Source organism: Nannobrachium achirus, assembly GCF_963921795.1.
Source record: "Nannobrachium achirus genome assembly, chromosome: 15".
NCBI lineage: Eukaryota > Metazoa > Chordata > Actinopteri > Myctophiformes > Myctophidae > Nannobrachium > Nannobrachium achirus.
The window spans coordinates 1,804,502-1,819,140 of record NC_137822.1 but is presented as its reverse complement, the minus strand read 5'-3'; the positions used below and the strand labels follow the sequence as shown (position 1 = coordinate 1,819,140).

Genomic DNA, 14,639 nt, shown 5'->3' with positions numbered 1-14,639 from the left:
CCCATCCCAAAACATTTAGTTCCAGGGATCCCCCAGAAGTAAAATTTGAGTTGCAAATGTTTGCTTAATAAATACATTATATTCAAAGATTTGCACACATTTTCACGGCTTTTCAAAAATAGCAGATCTACAAGCTCGCAGCGCGGCACTCGGTGCCGCACTGTGAGCTTGTATATCTGCTATTTTTCCAATAGCTAAAGTATAAAATAATTCCAGGCCCCTCCACCTTGGGCCCTAGTAACTCAGTCCCACTTCCCCCCCTTGTGACACCCCTGAACACAGTCTGCGTGTCCTGGCGATCGTGCATTAGCTTTTAAGAAGACAAACACAAAGGCGGACGCTCTAAAGGGGTGGGGGGGTGGCGGGGTTCGCGTCTTGGGGCAGATCTCTTCTTCCGATGTCGGTGTGGGCTTTGAGCGAGGTCACACAACTGCACAATTGGCCCCGTCGGTGGCTTTGCAATGTCAGAATCGGAAATGAAACGGCAGTATGTGTGGCATGCAATCTCGATCTTTGTCACGTTAATGGGCCCCCAAAATAAAATAATATATATACATATATATTTGGTCACAGAACCCCGAGCTACGGATCCAAGTACAAGATGTTGTAAAAAAAAAAAAAAAAAAAAGAAAGGCATTTGGGTCTCCATCTGGAATCAATGGGCCAAAACAGAGTCTCCTCAAATTATTGGCTTAGGAATGCGACAAAAACTAAAAAAATATATTATTGAACTCAAGTCTCCATCGTGTGAGTAATCGATTAGAAAAAAGTAAAAAAGTCATTTTGGGGTTGAACTACTCCTTTAATGGGCTAAAGCCTCCATAAATGCTTGTGGCGACGCACTGTGAGCGTGACACTCCGAGTGCAATGGCTCCCAGCTAAATGTGCATTATTGATGAGCAGCAAATTAAGTGTGAGCTGCTGCTGCTGCTGTTGTTGTTTCTGTACCGGTCCTGTTCATACCGTCGGGTGGAAACCTTGTATGTCCGAACTCCGAAACCGTTCGTTTTGCATTTTTTCATTTTAAAAATGATTCGAACTAGTGAAAACAGCCGATCTACAAGCACACAACGCCTCGCGCCGCGAGGCGTTGTGTGCTTGCAGATCTGCTGTTTTCACTACTTTTGTGCAACGGCCTTGTACGACGAAGCAGGGCTTTGCTTTGCGAAAGAACGTACACGTTTGAAACTTGGAGATACGAGGTTCCCGCCCGACAACGACGATATACCAGTACATCTAATTTTCTCTAAGCCAGTCTTGTCTTCATGGCACTTGACTTGCGACCTTTTTTTTTGTTTTGTTTTCGTTTTGAGTTTAACCACTTGAACCCTAGCGTCCATTTTCCTTGTGCATGGGGGGGACCCTGGGGGTCCCCCGGCCAGTGAAGTATATAGGGTTTAAGTGGTGAAACCGTTAATTGCAATAACTGTCATCATCACTCCAGTTTGACTGAAAGAGGACCTGCTCACTGGGTCCATCACGTCTTGTCGGGTTAGAGCTGTGTGTGTGTGTGTGTGTGTGTGTGTGCGTGCGTGTGCGTGTGTGTGCGTGTGCGTGCGTGCGTGCGTGCGTGCGCGTGTGTAGTTTAATGAGTTTATTTCTTATTGTAGTAGGGTTTACTGACTATGGTTATGTCTCATCTAGGGCTGTCACAATAATTACATAATCGTTTAATCGCAATTATTTGAGGTAATGGTAATTATTTTTGCGTAATCGCCATAATCGTTTCCATGTTGAAAAAAATTTCATTTAACATTTTCAAAAACAGTGGAAATAGCCGATCTACAAGCTCACAACGTGCCGCGAGCTTGTAGATAGGCTATTTCAAATATCAATGTAGTTTTTTAAGTGTAAAAAGTTGTCAAATATGTCAGTAATTTCTTTGTATATTTAGGTTGTGTGTCATATCTGCCATGTGCAACTTCAAAGCTTAAAAGCCAAACAGAAATGTAATTGTTAACGACAAATACACCATTAAATCGTTAATCGCAATTATTTGAGTTTTCATTGCCTTATGAGCCTGATAGATCATGTACAGTTTCTGGATCAGTGGTCATTGGTTCTCAGTCTTTTTCATGTCAAAAGAACCCATAAATTAACGTGTAGCCTATTTTGTCTGCAGTTCAGACCCCACATGTTTAGTGCCACGGACCCCCAATACAAGATTTGTTATTGAAAATGTTTCAAGTCATTTTCATGACGCCCTGGAACCCCTTCAAGGACCCCCTGGGGGTCCCCGGACCCACTGTTTTTCCCCCTCTCTTGGTGTCACATCAGTTTGGTGACGGTGAGCGCTCACCAGTTGACTCTACAATTGACCCTGTCTGCCCCGCGGGATCCAATCCCAGCCATGTTTGTATATCGTCGTTGTCGGGCGGAAACCTTGTATCTCCAAGTTTCAAATTTGTCAGTTCTTTTGCGAAGCAAAGCCCTGCTTCATCATACAAGGCCGTCGCACAAAAGTAGTGAAAACAGCAAATCTACAAGCACACAACGCCTCGCGGTGCGAGGCGTTGTGTGCTTGTAGATCGTCTGTTTTCACTAGTTTGAATCATTTTTTAAATGATAAATGCAAAACGAAGGGTTTTGGACATACAAGGTTTTCACCCGACAACGATGATATGCTTTCTATAGAGCACGCCTGACTGCGTGCGCTGTGTGTGTGTGTGTGTGTGTGTGTGTGTGTGTGTGTGTGTGTGTGTGTGTGTGTGTGTGTGTGTGTGTGTGTGTGTGTGTGTGTGTGTGTGTGTGTGTGTGTGTGTGTGTGTGTGTGTGTGTGTGCAGCATTCTCAGCAGTAGGCCATGTAGGTCCTTTCCAGGTCAAACAAACCATAAAGGATTATTTTTTTGTGTGTCTCTTTTAGGACCCATTGAGTTTGAGGAGTGCAACACATCTATCGCCACTGAAGGTACGTTTTGTTAAAAAGAAGAAAGAAAGCAAGAAAGAAAGAACAACACATAAACATAATCCATTTACACTATAGACATGTTATCAGGCGTGAGACAATATTATTATTGATCTGATCATTCATTTTCATTTTATTTGTGGTTAAAAATGATACTTATTCAAATAAGACATTTTTCTTTTAAAAAATGATTTGAACTAGTGAAAACAGCCGATCTACAAGCACACAAACCCTCGCGCCGCGAGGCGTTGTGTGCTTGCAGATCTGCTGTTTTCACTACTTTTGTGCGACGGCCTTGTACGATGAAGCAGAGCTTTGCTTTGCGAAAGAACGTACACGTTTGAAACTATCATTTTATTTGTGGTTAAAAATTCAAATAAGACAGTTCTGAGAATAAAAGAAGGCCGCACAAATGGCTGCTACTCCAAATATCTCCAAATATCTATAGCTTCTTTTCATAAAAAAAACATAGTTAAGAAACATTGAGACAAAAGGCAGTGTTTATTTAGTTGACTAAGACTAAACAATTTTTAGACAACTAAAATCGGACTAAAGCTAAATGGTTATTCAAAAGACTAAGACAGAATTTACTGTCAAAATTCACACTGACACAAGGTTTCCTACCGACAGTAACTAACATACCTTGTGCTGTATGTTTAAAGGTGCCAAACCCAGGAAGAGGAAACCGTTTGCCATCCCGGGCAGAAGAAAAGACACCAAGGACACAGACTCCACGTGAGTGAAAACATTCGATTGTGTTAAAGTTTGGATCAATGGAACTAACTTTAAGTTCAACTAAGTTTTAACTAAGTTTTAAATAGAATACATTGTTTCTAGCTTCTTTATCACGTTACAGGGCTCCCATGGTATTGAAATTCCTGGAATTAATACAGTGTTTTTGAAAATAGCTACAATAGCAAAAGTGGCGGATCTACAAGCTTGAAGCACATCGCTTCCCGCCACGCTTCAAGCTTGTAGATATGTTACTTTTGATGCTTTAGCGTGACATAGTAGCATGATCGAGTAGTGCATTACTTTTAGAAAAACACAACGTTCAACGACAATGCATAGTTTTTGTTCAACATTATGTGAAAGTAGGTAAGGTAAAATGCAGGGCTACGTGATACGTTGTGAGCTTATAGATCTGTTATTTTTGTCACGTGACAGCTTCGCTCGAGTCTGTCTCGGTGCATCGATAACACACAGGTTTCATTATTGCACCGTATGATTGCTATATGTGGGGTAAATATAATATATATTATAGATAATATGATTGCTATAGGCCTGGAAATGGGGGTAAAATACTTTGGAAAAGCTCGGGAAAAGTTTTGAAATGGCTAAAAAATGTGTGGGAACCCTGATATTATCATTAAAATCTTAGTGTTTTCCCAAGTACACTTGTGTTGCTAGCTGGAAACAAGTTGCCAGAAACCAATGTTTTGCCATAAATCTTTTTTCTTTTCTTTTTTTGCAACTTATTTTTGGCGAACAAACATAAAAAAAAAAAAAAAAAAAGGCAAAGAAGTTTAGGGATAAGGGTATAAGGCATGGACAGAGCTAGGGCCCATGGTCTTTAGGAGTAGTTTTTGGTCAAGTTATAGTCTTAGTTTACCTCATTATTTTCTATAGTTAATTAAATATATATCATATTTTTCCCCCAGAGAATCGACTGAAGTTGACCCCGCTGTTGGTGTAAGCATACTTTTTTTAAAACTGATTTTATTATATATTACATATTTTACCGTTATATATGATATTGGCTTAATACTTAATATGAATGATATTATTATTTTGTATTCAGTTATTATTACTTAGTAGTAAGACTTCTGCTATTTATTTTACTGTAAAATAAATAACTGAATTTGTAAGTGAGAAACGGCCCATTTTCCTCTGCATCAGCATAGCATTTCTAATTGCTAATTTTGAGACAGCGTGTCAACAGTTCAAAAGAGTTCATGATTATTTATGAATTCATTAATGTACATATTTATCTATGTATTTGCTTTATTCATTCACATTCTTGTTGTGGCTTCAGAACACTGCCAATGGAGCTCCACCAGGCTTCTATGGAGCCATAGACTTCCAGAATGCTGTAAGCACGCACGCACGCACGCAAACATATGCACATATAGGCACACACGCAAATCACATTACATTCAAAACATTTTTTAGTTCTAATAATCAAGTAAAACCCTTCGTGAAATAGCTACAATTAATTGTAATTAGTAGTTAGAATAATCAAATATTCGAAATTCGAATAACCGTTTTTGAGAATAAAAATCTAATATTAGACACTAAATAAATCCACAATTCTCTACCATTGGTCTGAAAGCAAAGCCAGATACCCGGATGACTGCTTGATGCCATCCGGGTATCTGGCTGTATTGCATCTCCCGAAGGATCATGGGAAATTGAGTCCCTTCATTACCGCAGGGTTTATCAGACGGCCGTCTAATATTAAACAATGAAAAGACCGATTTACGCATTTTGGCGTATATGGCGGCCAAGTGCAGTAAAATCTTAAAACACGTTTTGGCATAAATGGCAGCTAAAGTGTTAACAGTGTTGACTCTGCTTCTAAGTACTGTAACTCTGTGTGGAATATAATATTTGAGTTAAAAAGTAACTTAACGACCAAGTTGACTCTCTTTTCTTTCTTTTTGTTTCTCTCTCTCTCTCATCAAGAATGTCCCCCAGGTGGATGCAGAGGGCTTCTGTATCAGACCAGAAGCAAATGAAAATAATGATATCCTCTTCATTCTTCAATTGATATTCATACTTAAAAATGTACCTCCTTATTAATCATTTATCTACGGATGCATCCCTCTCTAAGATCAATATATATATATATATATATATATATATATATATATATATATATATATATATATATATATATATATCTCGTCCATACATATATCCATGGTCTAGGTCAGGATATTTATTTGAAGGAGTAGTTCACCCTCAAAATGACTTTTTTTTTTATTACTCACCCCATGGAGACCTGAGTTAAATAATAACTCATTGATTCCGGGTGAAGACCCAAATGCATTTGGGTCTCCATCCGGAATCAATCAATTATTGGCTTAGGAATGCGACAAAAACAAAAACATATTATTGAATTCAAGTTTCCATGCATGGGGTGAGTAATCGATAGAAAAAAAAGTCATTTTGAGGGTGAACTACTCCTTTAAGGTCTCAATCTAGGATTTCTTTTACTGCTTGGCTGTATTTAGAACAGCAGGAACAATAGCTAAACTTTTATAATCTATCGTGACATTTTTTTAGGGAAAAACGTTTTTTTGTGGGGTGGGACTTTTTGTTTCACAAATCGCAGATTAGCACTTGGCCTGTCAAGAATGTTTCCGGCATGAGATTTACATGTTTGCTTGTAGTGAAGGCATCAAGTGTCATGGCTCCTTAACCAACGCGTGTGCACATGCCAAAGAGAACTCCTTCTACACGTCGAGTGACTCGGAGGACGAGGACGAGCCTCGCAAGTTCCACGTGGAGATCAAGCCCGTGGCGCCCAACAACGGCACGCACCAGAACCGAGCCACCATCGACGAGCTCAAAGCCTCCATCGGAAACATCATCCTGTCTCCGCCGCTCTCCACCACGGTACGGCCTATGTTCATTGTAGGCGGCGCGACGTATTCCAGGGTGCCTATCCCGAACATGTCCGGGATATTTAATAAAATGAATTATTTTATCGGAGGCCTCAACAAAGCCCCGGTCTAGACATCCATCCTTGGCCGGGACTTAGACTCGGCCATCCACGGGCCGTATTCGCGCTAACGGCCGCATCGCGCCGCCCACTCCAATAATAAATCACATCTTTAGACAGGATTTTCTCCGGATTGTGTCCCCAGACCCAAAGAGAAAGTTTTTTGCGGCTGAAATAGCTTTAGATCGGGCTTCTAAATGGGTTAGCATTTTGGCTACGTGTCAGCTAGCTTCCTCCTCTCGACACCCATAGCATTGACTGGAGTGAAAACACAAGCCAGTTGGGAGAGGGTCGACGAAAGCTATAAAGAAGGTCTATGGAGAAATTTCTGGCACTCTAGCACCCCTTGTGGCCGGATGGCACTGTATGAGTTAAATGTAATACCTACAATTCCAAGTGCTTGTCAGGGTGGGGGTCCCCAGTTCAAATATGTTTATTTTGGGGGTCACAGCCTAAAAAGGTTTGAGAACCCCTGGTATAGAGCATTAACAAATTCATCCACCAGGGGCATTGACAACTCATTCTTATGACTTCCTATCTTATCTAGCCAAGCTTTATAAACTATATATTTTTTTAAAGAGAAAACAATAAAAATAAATAAAAAAATAAGCGAATATTCAACTTCGGTGAACAACGTTGAATAGTGACTTTGATATTCGAATATTCGAATATTTGGTGAATGCCCTAGTGCAAAGCAAGTGCAAAACGGCATTGGAAGCTGCAAGATGCTGTTAACTCGTTCACTACAGCGGTGCCCACTGGCCTAGCGGTCCAGGCGCATACCGCATTGGCTCGGGTGCCTGACTGCGTGTCGCAGGTTCGGTCCCGATCCCGGCGACCTTTGCTTTGTGTCACTGTGTGTGTGTGTGTGTGTGTGTGTGTGTGTGTGTGTGTGTGTACATAACACATTGAAACAAAGGAGTAGTTCACCCCCAAAATGGGGGTACATTTACTATGATCAAGTTTTTGTCTTAGGAATGCGACAAATACAAAAAAAATATGGTTGAACTCAAGTCTCCCTGGCGTGAGAAATCAATAGGGGGAAAAAAGTCGTTTTGGGGGTGAACTACTCCTTTAAATGTTGTATAATGAATTCAATCAATTATAAATGCCTTGTAAAATGCTTATAATGCAATAGTTATTGTGGCGGTTGACTGCAAGTCAGTGTACAGTAGCTTGTGTTAGCTTGTAGATCAGTTATTTCTTGGGAGCAGGACACAGACCGATATATCGTTGTTGTCGGGTGGAAACCTCGTATCTCCAAGTTTCAAATTTGTACCTTCTTTCGCAAAGCAAAGCCCTGCTTCATCAGACAACGGCTGTCGCACAAAAGTAGTGAAAACAGCAGATCTACAAGCACACAACGCCTCGCAGTGCGAGGCGACTGCGAGGCGTTGTGTGCTTGTAGATCGGCTGTTTTCACTTGTTTAAATCATTTTTAAAATGATAAATGCAAAACGAACGCTTTTGGACATACAAGGTTTTCACCCGACAACGACGATATAATACTGACAACAACCTTGACTCCAGCTGGAACCAGTGTGTGCACATGAACCTGTTGCTCTGCATCTTCTGTGTTGTGTTTGTTCTGCCTTGCCACCACAAGGGGGCAGCAGCAGAATGTCAAAACTCAAAGCCACACTGTTCATTCATGAAAAGCCAGTTCCATGCAGCAAAAAAAACTCCATCAAATATAACACACAAAGTTAGTTAAGGAGATGCCGATGTAAATAATGATAATAATATTGATTGTATTTAATGTACATTGGACAGTCTGAGATTTGAGAGATACATGTAGGCATATCGATTAATGAAATATAGATGAGCGCAAAAAAACACTGCTTATTCTTTCTGTAGAGTTTGTGTTGACGTCAAGCTTTGTGTGTTTTTTCTTTTGTATTTATTTATTACTAGGCTGAAAACCACGTTGGTTTGTGATGATTGTTGTTATTCAAAAAGTTTAGAAAAAAGTAGGTTAAAGGAGTAGTTCACCCCCAAAATGACTTTTTTTCTATTGATTACTCAGGCCATGGAGAGTAGAGTTCAATAATATTTTTTGTTTTTTGTCACATTCCTAAGACAAAAATGTGATAACAATAAATTTACCCCCATTGATTCCGGATGGTGACCCGTTTTGAAACGGGTCACCATCCGGAATCAATGGGGGTAAATTTACTCGAATCAAAATTTTGTCTTAGGAATGTGACAAAAACCAAAAAATATTATTGAACTCTACTCTCCATGGCCTGAGTAATCAATAGAAAAAAAGTCATTTTGGGGGTGAACTACTCCTTTAAGCTAAATGTTACACACATACTGTGTACACACAGTAACACACACACACACACACACACACACACACACACACACACACACACACACACACACACACCTAGGGCATTCCCAAATAGCGAATTTAAGTATTCGAATAGTCGAATATTCGTCAGGACTGGCCAAACTGTCAAATATTAAGTAACGCGAGGCGTTGTGAGTAGATCTGCTATATTCACAATATTTATCTGCGGAACCGAGTCACATTAAATGTAATACCAGGGTTCTTATGACTTCCTATCTAGCCAAGCTTTATAAACCATGAAGAAATTATGTATATATTTTTAAAGACAAAACAATAATAAAAAAAAGAAATAAGCGAATATTCGATTTCGGTGAACAACGTCGAATAGTGACTTTGATATTTGAATATTCGAATATTTGGTGAATGCCCTAACACACACACACACACACACACACACACACACACACACACACACACACACACACACACACACACACACACACACACACACACACACACACACACACACACACACACACACACACACACACACACACACACACACACACACACACAGCGTGCTTTAGCTGGGGTCATAAGGTGTTTCCTCATGCCCCGTGAACAAACCTCCTCCAGTCAACTACTTATTTCCTCGTTCAGGCAGCCCTCAGTCACTCAACCTGTGCTCTGTAGACGCGGCTACTCGCCATAAAAATTTAACAAAACCATCACTACGTGTTTGCAGACATCCGCCGTGTGTGTGTGTGTCTGTATTTGTTTATTTTATTCATGCGTGTGTGTGTGTGTGTGTGTGTGTGTGTGTGTGTGTGTGTGTGTGTGTGTGTGTGTGTGTGTGTGTGTGTGTGTGTGTGTGTGTGTGTGTGTGTGTGTGTGTGTGTGTGTGTGTGTGTGTGTGTGTGTGTGTGCGCGTGTGCATGTGTGTGTGTGTGTGTGAGAGAGCAGAGGTGTCGCACCAAATCCTGGGCCCTGCTGGGTACAAGGATTCATTGCGTTATTTTGTGCTTTAGCTATTGAAAAATAGCAGATATACAAGCTCACAACGTGCAGATCTGCTATTTTTGGAAAATCGTGAAAAAAGGTCGTTGAAGGTTTTTTGAAAAACCTATGTTTCTATGTCAGTGGTGCTCAAAAATTTTCATGTGAAGGACCCCCAAAATGATATGTATTTGACCCCCATCTCAAAATATTTAGTTCCAGGGACCCCCCCCAGAAGCAAGATTTGAGTTACAAATGTTTGCTTAAAAAATACATACTGTATATTCGAAGATTTGCACACATTTTCAAGATTTTTCAAAAAATAGCAGATTTACAAGCTCGCAGCGCGGCACTCGGTGCCGCGCTGTGAGCTTGTATATCTGCTATTTTTCTATAACTAAAATATAAAATAATTAAGGTCCGTCCACCTTGGGCCCTAGTAACTCTGTCCCACTTTCCCCCCCTCCTTGTGACGCCCTTGGGAGCAAGTGAGAGGGCATGCTCAACGTAGCAAAGTGGGCTGAGTGATTTCCGCCCTGCCCGGAGTGCCCGCCCGCTCGCTCGTCCGCCACACTCTTACTAAACATTGGAAAACGTCACGAAACCTCACGCCGCTAATGCTCTCTCACACTCTCTCTCTTCCTCCCTCCCTCTCTCTACCTCTTTCTGTCTCTCTCTACCCCTCCTCTCTCTCTCCCTCTCTCGTTCTCTCTTTCTCTGCATATCTTCTTCGTTTTTTTGTTATGTTTTGTTTTGCTTCGCTCTATCCCTTGTCTTTTATTAGTGCCACTAGGCCGCTCGCGTTGGACATATAAGTCATTTTGCTTTTATTTGAGGAGTTTATGGAGTCTTTAGTTTCCTCTTAAACTTGACAAAAAAATGTCTTATTTGTTTTCCTCCAGGCAGAATGCAACTGTTTGTTTTAAAGTGAAATTATCAGCCGGGAATCTTTTGGTTCTGTCGGGTGGTCCAAAACCTTTTTATTATTAAAATGTATTTTGAAAGTAGATATTTACAAGCTCACACCGTGTTGCATCGCGACACGTTATGAGCTTGTAGATCCACTGTTTTCAATACTTATGTGCAACATTCTTGTGTGATGCGTTAATTTACAAGAAGAAAAAGAGATACAAGCAACGATTAATGTATGTGCATTAATAGGCATCTGGCAGAGAAACATTGTCATTATTTAGTTTTTCCGCAACAATACATTTTGTTGGGCGGAGATATATATACAGTATATATATATATATATATATATATATATATATATATATATATATATATATATTAGGGGTGCAACATATCCCCTAGGGGTTAAAACAAAAAAATACGTAGTTATACAAATACATTTATAAATCATAAATGCATTTCTGTTTATCTTTTTGTATCGAAAAGTATCGAACCGTGACACCAGAATATTGAACCGAACCGTACATTTTATAAACCGTTGCACCCTTAAAATATATAAGACTAATATTGATCATTGTTCTGATCTTTTTGTCTGTGATTTGTCACCTACTGTAAATATTTCTATAGCCCATGAACAAAAAAGTAGTCATCAATGCTAAATGTTCTGAAGAAAGAAAGAAAGAAAGAAAAGGCAAATATAGTCAAGGTGATGACGAACATTGCATCATCTGGTGTGAATTATTGACGGGAGATTTTCTTTTCCTTTTTCTTTTCTCCCCCAGTTCTGTTTCCCCCTCCTTCTTCTTCTTCATCCCTCTGTCTTCAGTTCAGTTCTCCTCCTGTTTGGTTCCCCTCCGCAGTCTTTTTCTCTCTGTTTTATTGAAACAGCAGTGTGTGTGTGTGTGTGTGTGTGTGTGTGTGTGTGTGTGTGTGTGTGTGTGTGTGTGTGTGTGTGTGTGTGTGTGTGTGTGTGTGTGTGTGTGTGTGTGTGTGTGTGTGTGTGTGTGTGTGTGTGTGTGTGTGTGTGTGTGTGTGTGTGTGTGTGTGTGTGTGTGTGTGTGTGTGGGCCGGGAGGCCGGCGAGGCAGGAGAAGAGAGACGTAATTGGACCCATTTGCCGCTTAGCGCCTGTGGGACTAAACTCTGGCCTCACACGGCTATGCTGGTTTAACGCTTTAGCTACGTTCCTTAAACCCTCCGTTCTGTTGCTCTTTCAACTCCCCTCCACCCCCAAAAAAACCTCCCCTCGTCCCACAACCCCCCACAACCACCCCCTTCTCGTGTGAATAAATTCTTTCTTGAAATTGATGCGGGAAAGTTTTTCCATAGGGGCTCCTAACGGTGGTCCGCCACGGCGTACGTCCATATCTTATGTTAGGGGCAGCGTGACATGGCAGATTTATGTCGCAGGTCACGGCCTCTGTCGAGGGGGAAACGGCTACAGTAATGCTTAATGTGTAGAAACACGCCGTACGGCCGCGACGTGCACGGCGAAAATGGCCGATCTACAAGTTCGCTATAGTGAGCCACTCAGTGTGTTGGACATACAGTAAGTCATCTGAAGTTTATGGAGTTTCCCATTTATTAAACTCGACACAAAAATAGTTTTGTTTTCCTCCAGAAATAGGCATAATTCAACTGTTTGTTTTAAAGTAAAAATTATCAGTTGGGAACCCTGCGTTTATAAAGACCTTACTTGATTTTGTTTCTGTTGAAACCTCCAAAACCGTTCCTTTTTTTAATCATTATTTAAATGTCTTGAATGAAAGTTGCTGATCTACAAGCTTGTGGCACGTTGCATCACGACCCATTATGGGCTTGTAGATCCGCTATCTCCACTATGCCAGTGAGCTTGTAGATTAGCTATTTTCGGCGCACGATGAAATCTAAACTGGGCTTTTGGTCATAAGTTGCCGTATTGTGGGGGGCACCACCACCGCGGCCAGGTTGCGTCCCTGATTGATGGTTGGTTATGGGGATCGCGGGGTGGGTTGGAGGGAGGCATGGCCCTGTGCTGCCGAATTCTTCACCCTAGGTTTAATGTCTGGTATGTGTGAGTGCACACTAATCCTGTGATATATGCACTGTCTTTTTAACTGTGAAGTGGAAAATTGCCTCTGCCTCTCGGGAATAAGTTAATAATACAGTTTTCAGGGCCCTTTTTAAAGTGTCAGTTATCGTCGTCGTCGGGCAGAAAGCTCGTATCTCCAAGTTTCAAATGTGTGCGTTCTCCTGCTTCATCATACAAGGCTGTCGTATAAAAGTAGTGAAAACAGTCGATCTACAAGCACACAACGCCTCGCGGTGCGAGGCGTTGTGTGCTTGTAGATCGGCTGTTTTCACTAGTTTAAATCATTTAAAAAATGATAAACGGTTTTGGACCCACAAGGTTTTCACCCGACAACGACGTTATGCTGTTGGACAAGACTGCATTTTTTTCTCTTTTCTTTTTTCGTTTTCACTGCGGTTCCGTAGATCTGCAGCCTCTAGAAGTTTTTATTATTTATCCGTTTTCCTTTGAAGACGGTTTCTTGAGAAAACAAGGTGGTCGTTCCGCGTATAAACGTTTAAAAAAAAGTGACATGTTGTGGTCCTTTGAGCTGAGCCATGTTGTTGTGAATGTCGTAGCCGAGTTACAGTAGTGGAGTTGAACACTTCAAATCCTTGCGTACAGTGATGATTTTGACAGCAAAGTTTGATTTAGTTTTAGTCTTTGAATAACATTTAATTTAGAAAACTAAATTAGTTTTAGTCATGTTTTAGTCATCTGAACTGTTTTAGTTTTAGTCTAGATTTAGTTGACTAAATATCATACGATTTTAGTCGACTACATATTCTACGATTTTAGTCAACTAAATCTACGCCTTGATGGCGTCGGAATGCCCGATTTTACACTTGGTTTGCATGCTGAAAATAGCCGATCTACAAGCTCACAATGGCCTTGTGAGCTTGTCGATCTTCTATTTTCCAGAGTGCAACACTGGGGCGCATTCAAGTCTGGACCTTTACTTGTATTTCCACATTGCAGTATTGATACTTTTACTTCAGTAAAGAACTTGAGTACTTTTTCCACGTTTGATATAGTGGAGTATTAGTAGAAAGCGGTGGGTTTTCTTGCACGGCCGTGCTGTGCAGGGACGTGCAGAGAATGTTAGAGAGGCAGGGGCTGGAATTTCCAAACGGGCCTTTTGGTGGAAGCACCGAAAACAGCAGACCTCCAAGCTCACAACGCGGCGCAGCGCGACGCGTTGTGAGCTTGGAGGTTGGCTATTTTCGGTGTGTGTAACCACACTGAACTAAGCATAACCAAGTCAATACTGGAGATGTGGCGTAATGGCATGGATATCTACACAGAGAGGGCAATTCTTTCAACATGAGACGCTTCATTCAAGTTTTGACAAGGCAATTCTATTGAATGCTGCTTTCAGATATGACATGGAAAGAGAAGCATTTGCATTTCTTTCACCTATGCATTTATGGTCTGGAAAGGGCAGTTTTTTTACAGACGGATAAAAGGGCAGGGGGCTCAAGCCCCCCTTTTGATGTCTATGTGTGCACGTGCCTGCCTGGTGCTGTGATTAATGAAGGCTCTGTTTGTGTTTCTCAGGGGCAGATACGGAGGAATCAGTCCAGTGAGTATTATCCCCTCCCTTCTCTCGTCCTGTCTGATGTGTGTACGTGTGTGATGTTTGATGACCGTGCAGCGCTACCACTTCTCCACCACATTTCACTTGACCCCGACTCGCTTTTTGACAACTCTGGTCTTTAAAAATAGAGAGAGGGGGGGGAAAAAAGACGCCGGA

At 41.2% G+C, this 14,639-nt stretch overlaps 1 protein-coding gene across 3 annotated transcripts in view; it reads left to right on the top strand.

Moving 5' to 3' along the window:
- fcho2 (FCH and mu domain containing endocytic adaptor 2) overlaps window positions 1-14,639 on the top strand; it is a 126,386-nt gene that overhangs the window by 77,671 nt on the left and 34,076 nt on the right. For all 3 annotated transcript variants that reach the window (XM_080743330.1, XM_080743329.1, XM_080743328.1), the window contains 7 exons: window positions 2,865-2,909; window positions 3,569-3,641; window positions 4,568-4,598; window positions 4,942-4,998; window positions 5,592-5,654; window positions 6,348-6,527; window positions 14,444-14,468. In XM_080743330.1, the coding sequence (XP_080599456.1) occupies window positions 2,865-2,909; window positions 3,569-3,641; window positions 4,568-4,598; window positions 4,942-4,998; window positions 5,592-5,654; window positions 6,348-6,527; window positions 14,444-14,468 (474 nt within the window). The remainder of the gene's footprint in view (window positions 1-2,864; window positions 2,910-3,568; window positions 3,642-4,567; window positions 4,599-4,941; window positions 4,999-5,591; window positions 5,655-6,347; window positions 6,528-14,443; window positions 14,469-14,639) is intronic.